The sequence below is a fragment of the Tachysurus vachellii genome, chromosome 11 (assembly GCF_030014155.1).
Source record: "Tachysurus vachellii isolate PV-2020 chromosome 11, HZAU_Pvac_v1, whole genome shotgun sequence".
NCBI lineage: Eukaryota > Metazoa > Chordata > Actinopteri > Siluriformes > Bagridae > Tachysurus > Tachysurus vachellii.
The window spans coordinates 10716163-10731565 of NC_083470.1; the positions used below are offsets into that span (position 1 = coordinate 10716163).

Genomic DNA, 15403 nt, shown 5'->3' on the forward strand with positions numbered 1-15403 from the left:
CAAAATGAAGCGAGAGACTATCAGTCAGAGAGCCACGTCATTCTCTCTCGCTTTTTCTGCGCTGCTCCCTCACAGACCCACACACGCGCGCACACACACACGCGCGCACACACACACACGCGCACACACACACACGCGCACACACACACACGCGCGCACACACGCACACACGCACGCGCACACACACACACACACACACACACACACACACACACACACACACACACACACACACACACACACACACACACACACACACACACACACAGAGAGGAGGGGAGAATGGGTGGAGCATGGGAGGTAGGGACAAGGAACAGGGAGGGGGAAGTACATGAAGGATGGAAAGGAAAGGCTAAAAAGTGTATGGGGAAGCTGGGAACTGCAGAACTGTACACAAATGACACTCTTTCATTAACACACCAAAGATCATATCAAAACAGATTTCAGGTTGATTATAAAAGGGTCTCCATGGGGCACTGAAATAAATTAACACTGTGCAAACAGTTTACTGCCATACTGAATAAAAAATGTGAACTATGAGCTGGCAAAGATATGCTGGAACATGCCTGAAAACAACAGGAAGAATTGTGACACTTATCTCTCCTAAGAGGAAGTTTGTTTAAAGGATTTCATTTAGAGAGTTCACACACACACTCACTCACTCTCGCACACACTCACTCACTCTCGCACACACTCACTCACTCTCGCACACACTCACTCACTCTCGCACACACTCACTCACTCTCGCACACACTCACTCACTCTCGCACACACTCACTCACTCTCGCACACACTCACTCACTCTCGCACACACTCACTCACTCTCGCACACACTCACTCACTCTCGCACACACTCACTCACTCTCGCCCACACTCACTCACTCTCGCCCACACTCACTCACTCTCGCCCACACTCACGCACACTCGCGCACGCACGCTCCCTCGCACACACGCTCCCTCGCACACACGCTCCCTCGCACACACGCTCCCTCGCACACACGCTCCCTCGCACACACGCTCCCTCGCACACACGCTCCCTCGCACACACGCTCCCTCGCACACACACTCCCTCGCACACACACTCCCTCGCACACACACTCCCTCGCACACACACTCCCTCGCACACACACTCCCTCGCACACACACTCCCTCGCACACACACTCCCTCGCACACACACTCCCTCGCACACACACTCCCTCGCACACACACTCCCTCGCACGCGCACACACACTCCCTCGCACGCGCACACACACTCCCTCGCACGCGCACACACACTCCCTCGCACGCGCACACACACTCCCTCGCACGCGCACACACACTCCCTCGCACACACACACACTCCCTCGCACACACACACACTCCCTCGCACACACACACACTCCCTCGCACACACACACACTCCCTCGCACACACACACACTCCCTCGCACACACACACACTCCCTCGCACACACACACACTCCCTCGCACACACACACACTCCCTCGCACACACACACACTCCCTCGCACACACACACACTCCCTCGCACACACACACACTCCCTCGCACACACACACACTCCCTCGCACACACACACACTCCCTCGCACACACACACACTCCCTCGCACACACACACACTCCCTCGCACACACACACACTCCCTCGCACACACACACACTCCCTCGCACACACACACACTCCCTCGCACACACACACACTCCCTCGCACACACACACACTCCCTCGCACACACACACACTCCCTCGCACACACACACACTCCCTCGCACACACACACACTCCCTCGCACACACACACACTCCCTCGCACACACACACACTCCCTCGCACACACACACACTCCCTCGCACACACACACACTCCCTCGCACACACACACACACACACACTCCCTCACACACACACACACACACTCCCTCACACACACACACACACACACTCCCTCACACACACACACACACACACTCCCTCACACACACACACACACACACTCCCTCCCTCACACACACACACACTCCCTCCCTCACACACACACACTCCCTCCCTCACACACACACACTCCCTCCCTCACACACGCACACACACACTCCCTCCCTCACACACACTCACTCCCTCCCTCACACACACACACTCACTCCCTCCCTCACACACACACACTCACTCCCTCCCTCACACACACACACACACACACACTCCCTCACACACACACTCCCTCACACACACACACACACACTCCCTCACACACACACACACTCCCTCACACACACACACACTCCCTCACACACACACACACACACACACTCCCTCACACACACACACACACACACACTCCCTCCCTCACACACACACTCCCTCCCTCACACACACACTCCCTCCCTCACACACACACACACTCCCTCCCTCACACACACACACACTCCCTCCCTCACACACACACACACACTCCCTCCCTCACACACACACACACACACACTCCACACACACACACACTCCCTCCCTCACACACACACACACACACACACACACTCCCTCCCTCACACACACACACACACCCTCCCTCCCTCACACACACACACTCCCTCCCTCACACACACTCCCTCCCTCCCTCACACACACACACACACACTCCCTCCCTCCCACACACACACACACACTCACACCCACACACACACACACACACTCCCTCCCACACACACACACACACACACTCCCCACACACACACACACTCCCTCCCTCCCACACACACACTCACTCCCTCCCACACACACACTCACTCCCTCCCACACACACACACACACTCCCTCACACACACACACTCCCTCACACACACACACACACACACTCCCTCACACACACACACACACACTCCCTCACACACACACACACACTCCCTCACACACACACACTCACACACTCACTCCCTCCCTCACACACACACACTCACTCACTCACTCCCTCCCTCACACACACACACCCTCCCTCACACACACACACCTCCCTCCCTCACACACACACACACACTCCCTCCCTCACACACACACACACACTCCCTCCCTCACACACACACACACACACACACACTCCCTCCCTCACACACACACACACACACACACTCCCTCCCTCACACACACACACACACACTCCCTCCCTCACACACACACACACACTCCCTCCCTCACACACACACACACTCCCTCCCTCACACACACACACACACTCCCTCCCTCACACACACACACACTCCCTCCCTCACACACACACACACTCCCTCCCTCACACACACACACACTCCCTCCCTCACACACACACACACTCCCTCCCTCACACACACACACTCCCTCCCTCACACACACACACCCTCCCTCACACACACACACACACACACACACACACACACACACACACTCCCTCCCTCACACACACACACACACACTCCCTCCCTCACACACACACACACACACACTCCCTCCCTCACACACACACACACACTCCCTCCCTCACACACACACACACACTCCCTCACACACACACACACACACACACTCCCTCCCTCACACACACACACTCCCTCCCTCACACACACACCCTCCCTCACACACACACACACACACACTCCCTCCCTCACACACACACACACTCCCTCCCTCACACACACACACACTCCCTCCCTCACACACACACACACTCCCTCCCTCACACACACACACACTCCCTCCCTCACACACACACACACACACTCCCTCCCTCACACACACACACACACACACTCCCTCCCTCACACACACACACACACACACTCCCTCCCTCACACACACACACACACAAACACCCTCCCTCACACACACACTCCCTCCCTCACACACACACACACTCCCTCCCTCACACACACACACACTCCCTCCCTCACACACACACACACTCCCTCCCTCACACACACACTCCCTCCCTCACACACACACACACTCCCTCCCTCACACACACACACTCCCTCCCTCACACACACACACACACTCCCTCCCTCACACACACACACACACTCCCTCCCTCACACACACACACACACTCCCTCCCTCACACACACACACACACTCCCTCCCTCACACACACACACACTCCCTCCCTCACACACACACACACACTCCCTCCCTCACACACACACACTCCCTCCCTCACACACACACACACACTCCCTCCCTCACACACACACACACTCCCTCCCTCACACACACACTCCCTCCCTCACACACACACACACTCCCTCCCTCACACACACACACTCCCTCCCTCACACACACTCCCTCCCTCACACACACACACACACTCCCTCCCTCACACACACACACTCCCTCCCTCACACACACACACTCCCTCCCTCACACACACACACTCCCTCCCTCACACACACACACTCCCTCCCTCACACACACACACTCCCTCCCTCACACACACACTCCCTCCCTCACACACACACACACACTCCCTCCCACACACACACACACACTCCCTCCCTCACACACACACACACTCCCTCCCTCACACACACACACTCCCTCCCACACACACACACACCCTCACACACACACTCCCTCCCTCACACACACACACACTCCCTCCCTCACACACACACACACACACACACTCCCTCCCTCACACACACACACTCCCTCCCTCACACACACACACTCCCTCCCTCACACACACACACTCCCTCCCTCACACACACACACTCCCTCCCTCACACACACACACACACACACACTCCCTCACACACACACTCCCTCACACACTCCCTCACACACACACACTCACAAGCATTTAAACCTAGTTGCAAAGCTATTTAGAAACATAAAGCAGTGTTTCATCAGGTTTAAAAGAGGAAGATAGTAGCAGTAAACATGTTGGACAGGAAAGCACCACAGCCTTAAGTCAAATATCTTTAAAAAGAAATACAGAGCCAACATACATAACACAAGCAGAAGCTCCTCGATATTACCCTTCGTCTCGCTGATCTAAGCCTCTCCTTCCTGTGGTCTTAATTTGAAAATCCACTTCATTTGTAAATGCACACGTGTGTTGTTTTGCATTGGGAGAGGCCACAGGGCCAGAACTGAATGCTTAAACCTGAAACTGCTCACTCACTCTCTTAAGACAGTGTTAGCTGGCATTGTGAAATGTCTCAATCTCAAAACTAGTTTTAACAGGATGGAGTTTAGAGACACAAATTTCCTTCCTCAAAAAATCCCCAATTTAATTTAAAAAAAAAGAATTTATTTTTTTAAGTCAATTATCCATGTATTCCATAGTCCATCTAGAACCAGATGATTATCATGATGTTTGACACATGATGTGAAGATAGATATGCTCTATAAGTAAAAGAAAATCTCATTTGTTGGCTGCAAATGTGCTGTATTATATTATTGACCCCAAATATGCCACCTAGTGGTCAAGATTGCTTACATAAAACAGGCCTAGAAAATACTTCACTTCCCAATAAACCTGGAGCATTTTAAATCTTTCAGCTGATCATCAACAACAGAACAAACTCGCATCTATGTGAGCTATTGTAAAACAAAAATAAGTGCTCTGTATTAAACTTTTTTTAGCACAAAGTATTAGTGAAAGCTGCTTGCTTACCCTGAGTCTGACACACCCTCTTCGTGAGCCACGCATCATCTTGTCTTTTGACTATGCAATAAAAACCAAGGACAAAAAAAAAAGAACATCAGAGCATTATTTATCTCATGTCAGTCAAATGCATATTTATCTAGATGCTGAAAACATTTTTAACACTGTTAAAGCCATAATGATATATGTAAGACAATTTATATTTCCAAAAGACTGAGAAACATGTCAACTGCAATTTTATATATATATATATATATATATATATATATATATATATATATATATATATATATATATATATATATATATATATATACACACACACACACACACACACACACATTCTAGTCAGATGATGGACGCATGTCTAGTTTCATCAGTCCTGTACTTCAAGGCATATAAGCATTTGGTTATCTTAATCATTATCCCACAAACAGCTCAAATAACAAAGAATATCGCTGCAAACTAACAGAGCTTTTTGGTGATCCACCTAATTTTCTATTGGACATACTTACAAAATAATTGAAGGCCTACTTCTGAGCTGAAAAGAAAAAAGCCCGAGAAGTTAACTGATCTATAAGCTCATACTGTATATATGGGAGCAGAGCTTTGGAATAAGATTAGTTCACCACTTTATTAAGGACCTCTGGATCTGACAGGGGTTTGCCCAGCAATTGAATAGAGCAATTTGCAACATGCTACCCCTTCCCTTAAACAACTGATTTAACAATGCAAAAACACATTTTGACCATACCATTATCCAAAAGACACATTTCTATCCTGACGGGAGTAATTTGTTTCAATGTGCACAATGGCACAGCAATGTGTTAAATGGTTCACCGTTTTCATCAAAACACCAACTGAGGTTGAACAGTGTTCACTCCCAGTACAATGTCAAAGACAGCTAGACAACACTAGCGTCTAGTGCACTGAAGGCTGTTTTTCTATTTCATTTTTCATCTCATCTATAACATTTATTGATACATCCTGATATCTGACATTTATTTAATTGCTTCATCTACCAATACAACCTCATTCATTCCTGCAAAGGGACTATCTTTCTGACCAGAAGAAGAAAGCTATTACTTGTCATATTAAAGTACATAGAAATACTTCTCTCTACACATCCCAGCTTATTGTAAGTAGGGTGAGAGCCTTGCTCAAGTGACAGCTTGGGGTGCGGGAGTGAAACATTGACCCTCTGAGCAGTAACCTTGAGCCTAAACCACTGAGTCACCACTACTCAAGAGATAACGGTCCTTCAAACCGGATTTGGATGGCAACTTTAACAGCTACAGTCCTACGCTCTTCTAACAGAACTACTGAAGGCACTGTTTATGTTGTGGACCATCCACAGTTCAGCAATGAGACTGAACACAAAAGAGGGATCTACCAAGGTGTTGATGTAATACAGATGTATCAGGAGCAGCAGTGTGTTGCTTATCTCAGTGTCAATGTTAGATTCACTAACAGTCCAAACTCCTGCTTAGAAACGGACAGGAGTTAAAGACGTAAGGATAAATACCACAAACAATGCATAAAAACAAGCTGTAGGCACTACCTGTGCACTTACAAGACGGATTAATAAAGTTGGCAACTTGATTAAACTAGCCGACAGTCACTGCTGTAAAAGGTCAACCACCAAAATAATATATGGAGAGCATTGGTCTTAAGATGGCCTCTTTTTTATTATACTGGGAGCAGAAATTTAGGCATAGCAACAGATATACACATAGAAGGCGTACCTGGGTTACTTAGGCACTGTCAGATTTGTATTAAACCTTACAGCAGCTTTTATTTGGATTGTGTTTAGTCAGAAATGCTTGTGTCATCCACTATTCTACATTTTATCTATCTAACCCTGAATGACTTTCCCATTCTAGGTGAATCAGGTATTCAGCACTGCATGCTGACAGACACTGAACATAATTCTCCCAGTTCATTATAAATAAAAAATAACGTAATCACACGTTTCCTATATCTCTAATAACAGTGAACACATATGATAAAAACACCATAAACATACAAAAGGAAGCAGTGATCCTGTAGCCAGCATGCTTTTCTCATCACTTTTACACCTAGCTAGCTTTATTAGCCATTAACTTAGCATTAAGCTGTTATCTCTACTCTAACGTTAAATACTCTATTGCACTGACATATATTTACATTATACATGTGACAAGTCTGGAGGCTGGAGAATGTATTTTGTGTGTCATCTGTTAGCCGTGCAGACCAGACAAAACGTGTCCCATGAGGTTGAGACCACCACCCTTACATTCTCTATAATAACACAATCCAGCCATAACATATTAAATGCGTCGAAGCCTCGCTAAAATTCTCTGGCACAACATACCTCGTTCTGACTGCTTATTGGCTAACGTGCCCTGTAATAAAGTCCGTGATTGGTTCCTTTTCTTTGTCACTCAAAAAACCCCGCCCCAACCAGCTGAGATTCTTAACTCAAGTGTTCATCTGTTCTTGATTTTTACCCCCAAAATAACCCTCTCGAATAACGTAGTGCCTTTTGCTGGGATCGTACTTACAGTGTAGTATGACAGTAGTCCCGCGTTATAGTCCAAAACAAACCAACGATACTGCCAGCCCTTCATAAGATTAGTCCATTTGCTCAACGGCCCCTCCATGATGGACGCCATCTTTGCACTTAAACCAACCAGAGGTTCAGAGGGAGGAGCAACATTGAGGTGTTACGTCACGCTCTGAAAGGTGTGTCATGAGTCTACGCCGTATAACTGTACACAGATTCACTGTACACGCTTAAAGGTTATTTAAAAGTTAAGGGAACGTTGGGAGAACGTTTTCAGGGCCATAAAAATCCAATGGAGACGAAAACATATTCTGAGAACGTTTCGGAAACTAAAAACAGACTAATAGCTGTTAATGTGCGACGCCCAAGTGCCACTAATGTATTCATTTTCTACCGCTTATCCGAACTACCTCGGGTCACGGGGAGCCTGTGCCTATCTCAGGCGTCATCGGGCATCAAGGCAGGATACACCCTGGACGGAGTGCCAACCCATCACAGGGCACACACACACTCACGCAACCACACACTAGGGACAATTTTCCGGAGATGCCAATCAACCTACCATGTCTTTGGACCGGGGGAGGAAACCGGAGTACCCGGAGGCACGGGGAGAATATGCAAACTCCACACACACAAGGTGGAGGCGGGAATCGAACCCCGACCCTGGAGGTGTGAGGCAAACGTGCTAACCACTAAGCCACCGTGCCCCCCACTATTGTATTAAAGCTATTGGCCCGGAACGTTCCGGGTGATGTTTGTTTCCACTCCGGGCATGTTTGAATGTATCACGGCGCAGAAATAAAATAACATTGACCTTTTGTAGCCATGTATCTTTGTATATCAAGGTAAGATAATTATTCATAACGGATACATTATGCGTATGGGCCGCTTATTCAAGTATGTCTTCTGTTTTTTTTTTTGTGGCTTTTTTTTTGTTTGCAAAACTCAATTGACCTTTGACACACTTTGATGATATAAATGACGGTTCAGCTCAAGTGTTATTTGATTTCCGGTAGCAGAAACCTTCAGTGAATCCACTTGACAGTTCAGAAACTATTGTGAAAGTCGCTGTGATGTAAATAACGTCGTGTGTTTTTATTTCTGCCAGCTTCTTTCGAGCAAATGGAAGGATATGCTTCACAAACCAATCATGCACCAGAAGACTGTCAAAGGCCATAGAAATGAAGTGTCCTGATTTCAGCTCAGCCTTAGGACTGAAGTACCTGAGACACAGTCTACAGCGCATACGCACACATCAGGCAGTGTTACACCAGTGCATAAGCTCAAGCGTATGCAGAAGAAGTCTGCCAAGTGCATTTCCAGTAGTAGATGGTGCATTTCAGCTTATTCACAGACATGTATTTGAAGCAAATTTACAGTACAGCCAGGCATGTCAGCAAAGGTATGATGAAGATAATCACACTAGACAGCCTGTTTATTTACCTTTATTTACATTTATACCACCCTGTTCCAGCTTCGCAGTCACATGACATTGTATGCTGCAGTCATGAAGCTGTGAATGTCAGGGTAGGAAATGTGCTAAATGAAATCAGTATGTGATTTACAATAAGTGTAACATACTGTACTCATGTGTTTTGATGGTAGAAGTATGATTTACTGTCAACCAATTTGAAATAAAATCCACCCAATTATGCTTCTTCTACACAGACATTAGTGTAGTAACAGATTTCTGACTACATGTGTCAATCTAAAACAATTCCTCCAATTTATGTATAAAGGTTTACCTATCTAGTAAATGCTTGTTAGGAATGAACTATTTCAGAGTTTTATGAATTTTAAATCAGTGATTTCAGCACCTGATTAAAGTGAGATTTTGTTTGTGTTTAGGTATCTAGAGCTTAAGGAGAAAGTGTTAAAGGCAGGTGGGGAAAACGCCATTGCACGACATACACAACGAAACAAGAAGGTTCTTGTCAGAGACAGGCTGCGCATGCTGTTGGATGATGATGATTTCCTAGAACTGTCTCCTTTTGCTGGACTGGGTTTACCTTATGGGGACATCCCATCTGCTGGCTGTCTCACAGGTATTTTACTGCACCAACAGGCCTGAGAATTTTCCACCCATACCTAGCTTTGTTGTGGAACATTTTGCTATCTTTTTTCAAACATATTCTGTAATGCTAGCTGGCTACGATAAAAAGGATAACTTGATTTCAACAGTTTATTGTACAACAACAGTGTAGAACTTAAAAAAGAAGGGCCCAGTTTTAATAATTTACAGCAGAACATAGAAATAAATAATGATTTGTTTGTCTATCTATTTACTGTACTTTATCCCTTTTTCTCTCATTATACAATGATTTTTTTGTTTATGACAGGTATTGGTAAAATAAATGGGCTGTGGTGTGTGTTCACCGCTAATGATGCCACAGTAAAAGGGGGCACAGCTTACCCTATTACAGTAAAGAAACAGCTTCGGGCCCAGGAAGTGGCCATACAGAATCGGCTCCCCTGTGTGTACTTAGTTGATAGTGGGGGTGCATTTTTACCTCTTCAGGTAAACTGCACTGTAAAAATCCAAAGCTCCTCTGTCAGTATAACACCACAAGTATAGAACTGTGTAATCACAGTTCTAAAAATTCTTTCAACAGTCAGATATATTTCCTGATAAGAACCACGGTGGACGTGTATTTTACAACGAAGCTATAATGTCAGCAATGAAGATTCCACAGGTATGATATATTTTATATATTATTAAAAAATATATAAATATATATAAAATCTCTCCCTCTCTCCCTCTATCTATCTATCTATCTATCTATCTATCTATCTATCTATGTATGTATGTATGTGTGTGTATATATATGTATATGTATGTATGTGTGTGTATATATATATATATATATATATATATATATATATATATATATATATATATATATATATATATATATATATATATATATATATTTTACATATAATAAATGTAATAAGAGGCTTTTAAATAGCTCTTTTCAGAACCTGGTGTTATTTTTGTGCCTGTAGGTGGCAGTGGTCTGTGGGTCATGCACTGCTGGTGGAGCCTATGTCCCTACTATGGCAGAGGAAGCGATCATTGTGCACAGGATAGGGACCATATTTTTAGGTGGCCCTCCTCTTGTTAAAGCTGCTACAGGTGAAGAAGTGACGCCTGAGGATCTTGGAGGGGCCAAGTTACACTCAGAGTGAGTGAATTACTAAAGCTGTCTGTTCATTGAATTTAATATATCTCTCTTTAATATCTGTGTAGAGTTAACTTTTTATTAAAGTATTAAAAATTGGATTATTCATTAGATTAAAGTTCAAGTTACCCATTGTTTTTTTTTTTACTACTTTTATTACTTTTGCTTTTATGTTTTTTATGTACTGTGTGTACATTATTGAGCTTTGACAAGGTTTATAACTATAATAACTTCAAAAATAATCTAAAACAACTTGGATAGTAGGTGATCGCCCTAAAACATTTAAACAGTAGCTATTTTTAAGTGCTAAATAGCTTTCCCACTGTTCATTTTCCTTATCAATTTACAATAATTTTATACTGTGTTTGTAATTACTGCCATATTTACATAAATCTTAAACATAGTTTGAAATGATTAAGATGCTATAGTTTCTCATGCATTAGTTTACTCTTGTGCCAGGGTGAGTGGCTGCGTTGATCATTTTGCTGCTGTGGAACATGAGGCATACGAGTGTACCAGGAACATAATCTCCACACTAAACTTCAAACTACCCGTAGAGGACTGTGCTGAGTTTGAGGAGCCCCTGTATAATCCTGAGGAGCTTATGGGCCTTGCACCAAGGAGCTACAATTTTAGCATGGATGTCAAACTGGTAAGGTTTACACATACACAAATATACACACATCAAAATTGCAGGAATAATTTCTCCTGTTGTCTTTTTATATTTTTAGATTGTGAGTCGGCTGACTGATGGCAGTCGTTTTCAGGAGTTTAAGTCTCGCTATGGAACCACTCTTGTGACTGGATTTGCCAAAATTGAAGGGTAATTATGGGGTAATTTTTTTTTATTTTTTTTTACACAGACCAATTATATAAACCATCTTTTTCTGTGAATACTACCAACACCATGTTTTTATTTCTGTTTTATTAGACATTTGGTTGGCATTGTCGCCAGTAATGGCAAGCTAACATATGAAGCCTGTCTGAAAGGAAGCCATTTTGTACAGCTCTGTGAGCAGAGAGACATTCCTCTCATCTTCCTCCAGAACACAGCCCCCGAGTCTTTGCACACACTTTCTCAAGATAAGGTAAAGCTTAAATGTCAGTAAACGAAATTCCTATGAGGCATCAAGCTCTTGTGATGACACAGTCAGTGCTCCAGATGAACAGTGAGGTTGTGGTCAGCTCTCTGTGTAGGCCACTCAAATTCCAGAGCACTATAACAAACCGTGTTTCTTTAAACCTTGTTTAGGCCACATGGTCATTGTTCTGCTGGAACAGATTTGAGCCTGTTGGATCCAATATATCTAACAGTTAGACCTACATATGAGCATTATAGTAATGTGTACACATCTTTTGGCTATAATATTTTATGGATTTTATACATTCTATGTTTCTGTGTCCCAGGCAGAGTCCAACACAATGATACTCAAAGCTCAGGGATCCATGATGTCTGCTGTGGCCTGTGCATCTATTCCTAAGATCACAGTGGTCATCGGAGGCTGCCACGGTGGTGACAGCTATGTCATGGTTAGTAGCACAAAATGGTGATTTAGTGTATTTAATGTACTGCAAATAACCCTTTAATTGCACACAAATAAATTTAAATTTCTCTATCTTAATGTTATAGTGTGGACGGGCTTTTGACCCCAACTTCCTGTTTTTGTGGCCCAATGCTAGAGTTTCCATTTTAACTCCAGGCCATGCTGGTGGTTTGGTGCAGGATGAAGAGGAGGCCATGCACATTAATGAGCAGTAAGAGACACCCTTACACTTAACTCCCTTGTTACGTAGCTGACTATTATCTTATGTAATAATCCATCCTTCCTGGTTTAAGTTCTAAAAGGGGAATTGGGGGGAAACCAGAAAATATCTTTAATTTAAAGTAATATACATGTTAATTGTGAATTCTGTTGTACAATACTCTGAGACTTCTTGGTGGTTAAGATTGTAAAAATAAAATTTTCAGTAGTTGTAGAACTTTCACAAAATTGCTGTACTATATATTGCATAGTTAAAAGATAAATATATTAGTAAGTGATTGATTATTGTTTTTCATATCTAATGTGAAGGCTAATAGAAGAGAGCTCAGCATTCTTTTCATCAGGCAGACTGTGGGACGATGGAGTGATTCTTCCAAAAGACACAAGGAAGGTAAAATACAACGATAATACAAACTGTCTGTTATTCTTTCATACTGAATTTTATAAGATGTTAAATAGCTTCATATGCAGGTCATATCATATCATATATCACTTACCCAAAAACTCAACTTCTTTAAGTGTTAGTTGTAGGAACCCTGGTGCTAACAGATCATTACAACTCACATATAACCCTAACATTACACGCGTATGTGCTTTATAAACATCCCATTCCAGATTTATTCCTCATTTACTGTTATATTAATCTACACTTTTATGGGAAGGCTTTCAACTCGGTTTTGGAACAAAGCTGTGGGGATTTGCTCATTCAGCCATAAGAGCATTAGTGAGGTCAGGCACTGGTGTCACACGAGGAGGCCTGGGGTGAAGTTCATCCCAAAGGTGTTAGGGTTTGGGTTCTGACAGGCCACTTGAGTTGTTCCACTCAAAACCAGGTAAACATGGGCCTCATGGACCTGACTTTGTGCACAGGGTCATTATCATGCTGGAACACACTTTGGGTCTCTCATTTCCAGTAAAGTGTAAGTGTAATACTACAGCATACAAAGACACCCTACACAATAGTATGCTTCCGTATTTTGTGTCACAGCAGTTTTGGGAACATACAAAGGTCAGGTATAAACAAAAAAAAATAAAATAATTTTTTTTGTTATTAGGTGCTGGGGAAATGTTTAAAAATCATCAAGCAACAGGAGTACCATGTAGCGTATATAATTGTTTTCTTATGTAGCACTGAAATTTAACTGTTTTTTTTGTTATTAGGTGCTGGCGAAATGTTTAAAAATCATCAAGCAACAGGAGTACCAGCTGTCTCGAGGAAAGCCAAAATCTATCCCTCTTCGAATGTAACATCTGAAATGAGTTCACTAAAATGTTTAGGCTACTTGAAAACCAACCATCCAGGAGTCATGTTTTTGATAGATTTCTATGTGAAAATCAAGTGCTCAACACTCAGTATTTGAAAGACTATGCCAATAAAAACGTTTTCATGGTATGTACTTTTAGTATGAGCACTTTCATACTAATTACATTGATTTTTCTCTTTAATATTTAGAGGGAAATTTGACTGCGCTCCATGTTTAGGTTGAAGGCATTATTATGGTTCATGTATATTAAGGATATTCACTTTCTTCTCTTTAAATGTAATTTTATTTTGTGTGACTAACACTAAAAACTCAGATCATTCGGAAGCGGAGTCTATAAAATAGTTTTTAGTGACTATTGTACATATGATCCTAATGAGAAGGGATAGTTTTTGGATAGTTAAAAGATCATTGACTTACTAAAGTGGTTTAATTGAACCCTTTTGTTGATTGGGAATTATTCAGTAGTGTCTTTCTACAGAGAGTTTACTAGTTTTCAAAACTCAGGACAACAAAGTCTGAGTTGCAATTACTAATATTGCTTCATGATTTTTTCTGTACACAAATATTACAATTTCTCCTGTGGATGTGAATAAAATGCAGGAAAAGGCTGTTAAATAAAATTCTGGTTTTAATAAAGTTAACAAATGTTATCCTACTTACACATGCTACTCTCTTGAACCAAAGTTCAAAGTCTCTATGAGATTTGAAAATGTTGCCCTTTGCTTGCTAGTGGCCCTTTCTCCAAGCTTATACAGACATGAGGTTTATGTAATGTGTGAACTTAGAGGAACTTCTACATAGGCTCTACAATAGGCGTACATTTAACATTTTGGATCCCCTGGTAACAATAGTTTATATCCTCTTTAAATATCCTCTACTCTTTCCTCCTGTGTACAGTGTGTTTAATATGAAGAGGGCAGATTCAGCAGTTCTGACTGAACTGGTGTTTTTCAAGACATCAGAAAGAAGAGAACAGGAGGATTTCAAAAGGTGGTGCATTATGCAGCCTTTCAGTATTTACAA

At 43.6% G+C, this 15403-nt stretch overlaps 2 protein-coding genes across 6 annotated transcripts in view; one reads left to right on the forward strand and one right to left on the reverse strand.

The window, feature by feature from the left end:
• osbpl9 (oxysterol binding protein-like 9) overlaps positions 1-8318 on the reverse strand; it is a 39022-nt gene extending 30704 nt beyond the window's left edge. For 2 of the 3 annotated variants that reach the window (XM_060881732.1, XM_060881731.1), the window contains exons 1-2: positions 8169-8318; positions 5635-5685 (exon numbers count right to left, since the gene is read on the reverse strand). In XM_060881732.1, the coding sequence (XP_060737715.1) occupies positions 5635-5685; positions 8169-8279 (162 nt within the window). In that variant the 5' untranslated portion in view covers positions 8280-8318. Of the gene's footprint in view, positions 1-5634; positions 5686-7978; positions 7998-8168 lie in introns of those variants that run through there. The other variant, XM_060881733.1, reaches the window with a different exon arrangement.
• A 486-nt stretch (positions 8319-8804) lies between these two features.
• On the forward strand, positions 8805-15030 carry si:ch211-198n5.11 (methylcrotonoyl-coenzyme A carboxylase 2). 3 transcript variants are annotated; one of them, XR_009649198.1, is made up of 13 exons: positions 8805-9015; positions 9279-9572; positions 10019-10215; positions 10510-10688; positions 10783-10863; positions 11177-11355; positions 11812-12004; positions 12084-12175; positions 12284-12440; positions 12760-12882; positions 13033-13107; positions 13425-13506; positions 14277-14334. XR_009649198.1 is itself a non-coding variant. In XM_060881737.1 (13 exons), exons 1-13 carry the CDS (start codon positions 8996-8998, stop codon positions 14361-14363), a joined length of 1809 nt encoding a protein of 602 aa, XP_060737720.1. In that variant the 5' UTR covers positions 8808-8995; the 3' UTR covers positions 14364-15030. The 3 variants fall into 3 exon arrangements, 1 of the variants encoding a protein (XP_060737720.1); XR_009649197.1 differs by lacking the exon at positions 14277-14334 and adding an exon at positions 14171-14214; XM_060881737.1 differs by having other exon boundaries at positions 8808-9015; positions 12983-13107; positions 14277-15030.
• Positions 15031-15403: the final 373 nt, after the last annotated feature.

Coding starts and splice junctions, on each gene's coding strand:
- si:ch211-198n5.11 (XM_060881737.1), top strand. CDS start 8,996: ATGTATCTTTGTATATCAAG. Junction 12,005..12,083: donor TTAGCATGGATGTCAAACTG/GTAAGGTTTACA, acceptor TTATATTTTTAG/ATTGTGAGTCGGCTGACTGA. Junction 12,441..12,759: donor ACACACTTTCTCAAGATAAG/GTAAAGCTTAAA, acceptor TCTGTGTCCCAG/GCAGAGTCCAACACAATGAT.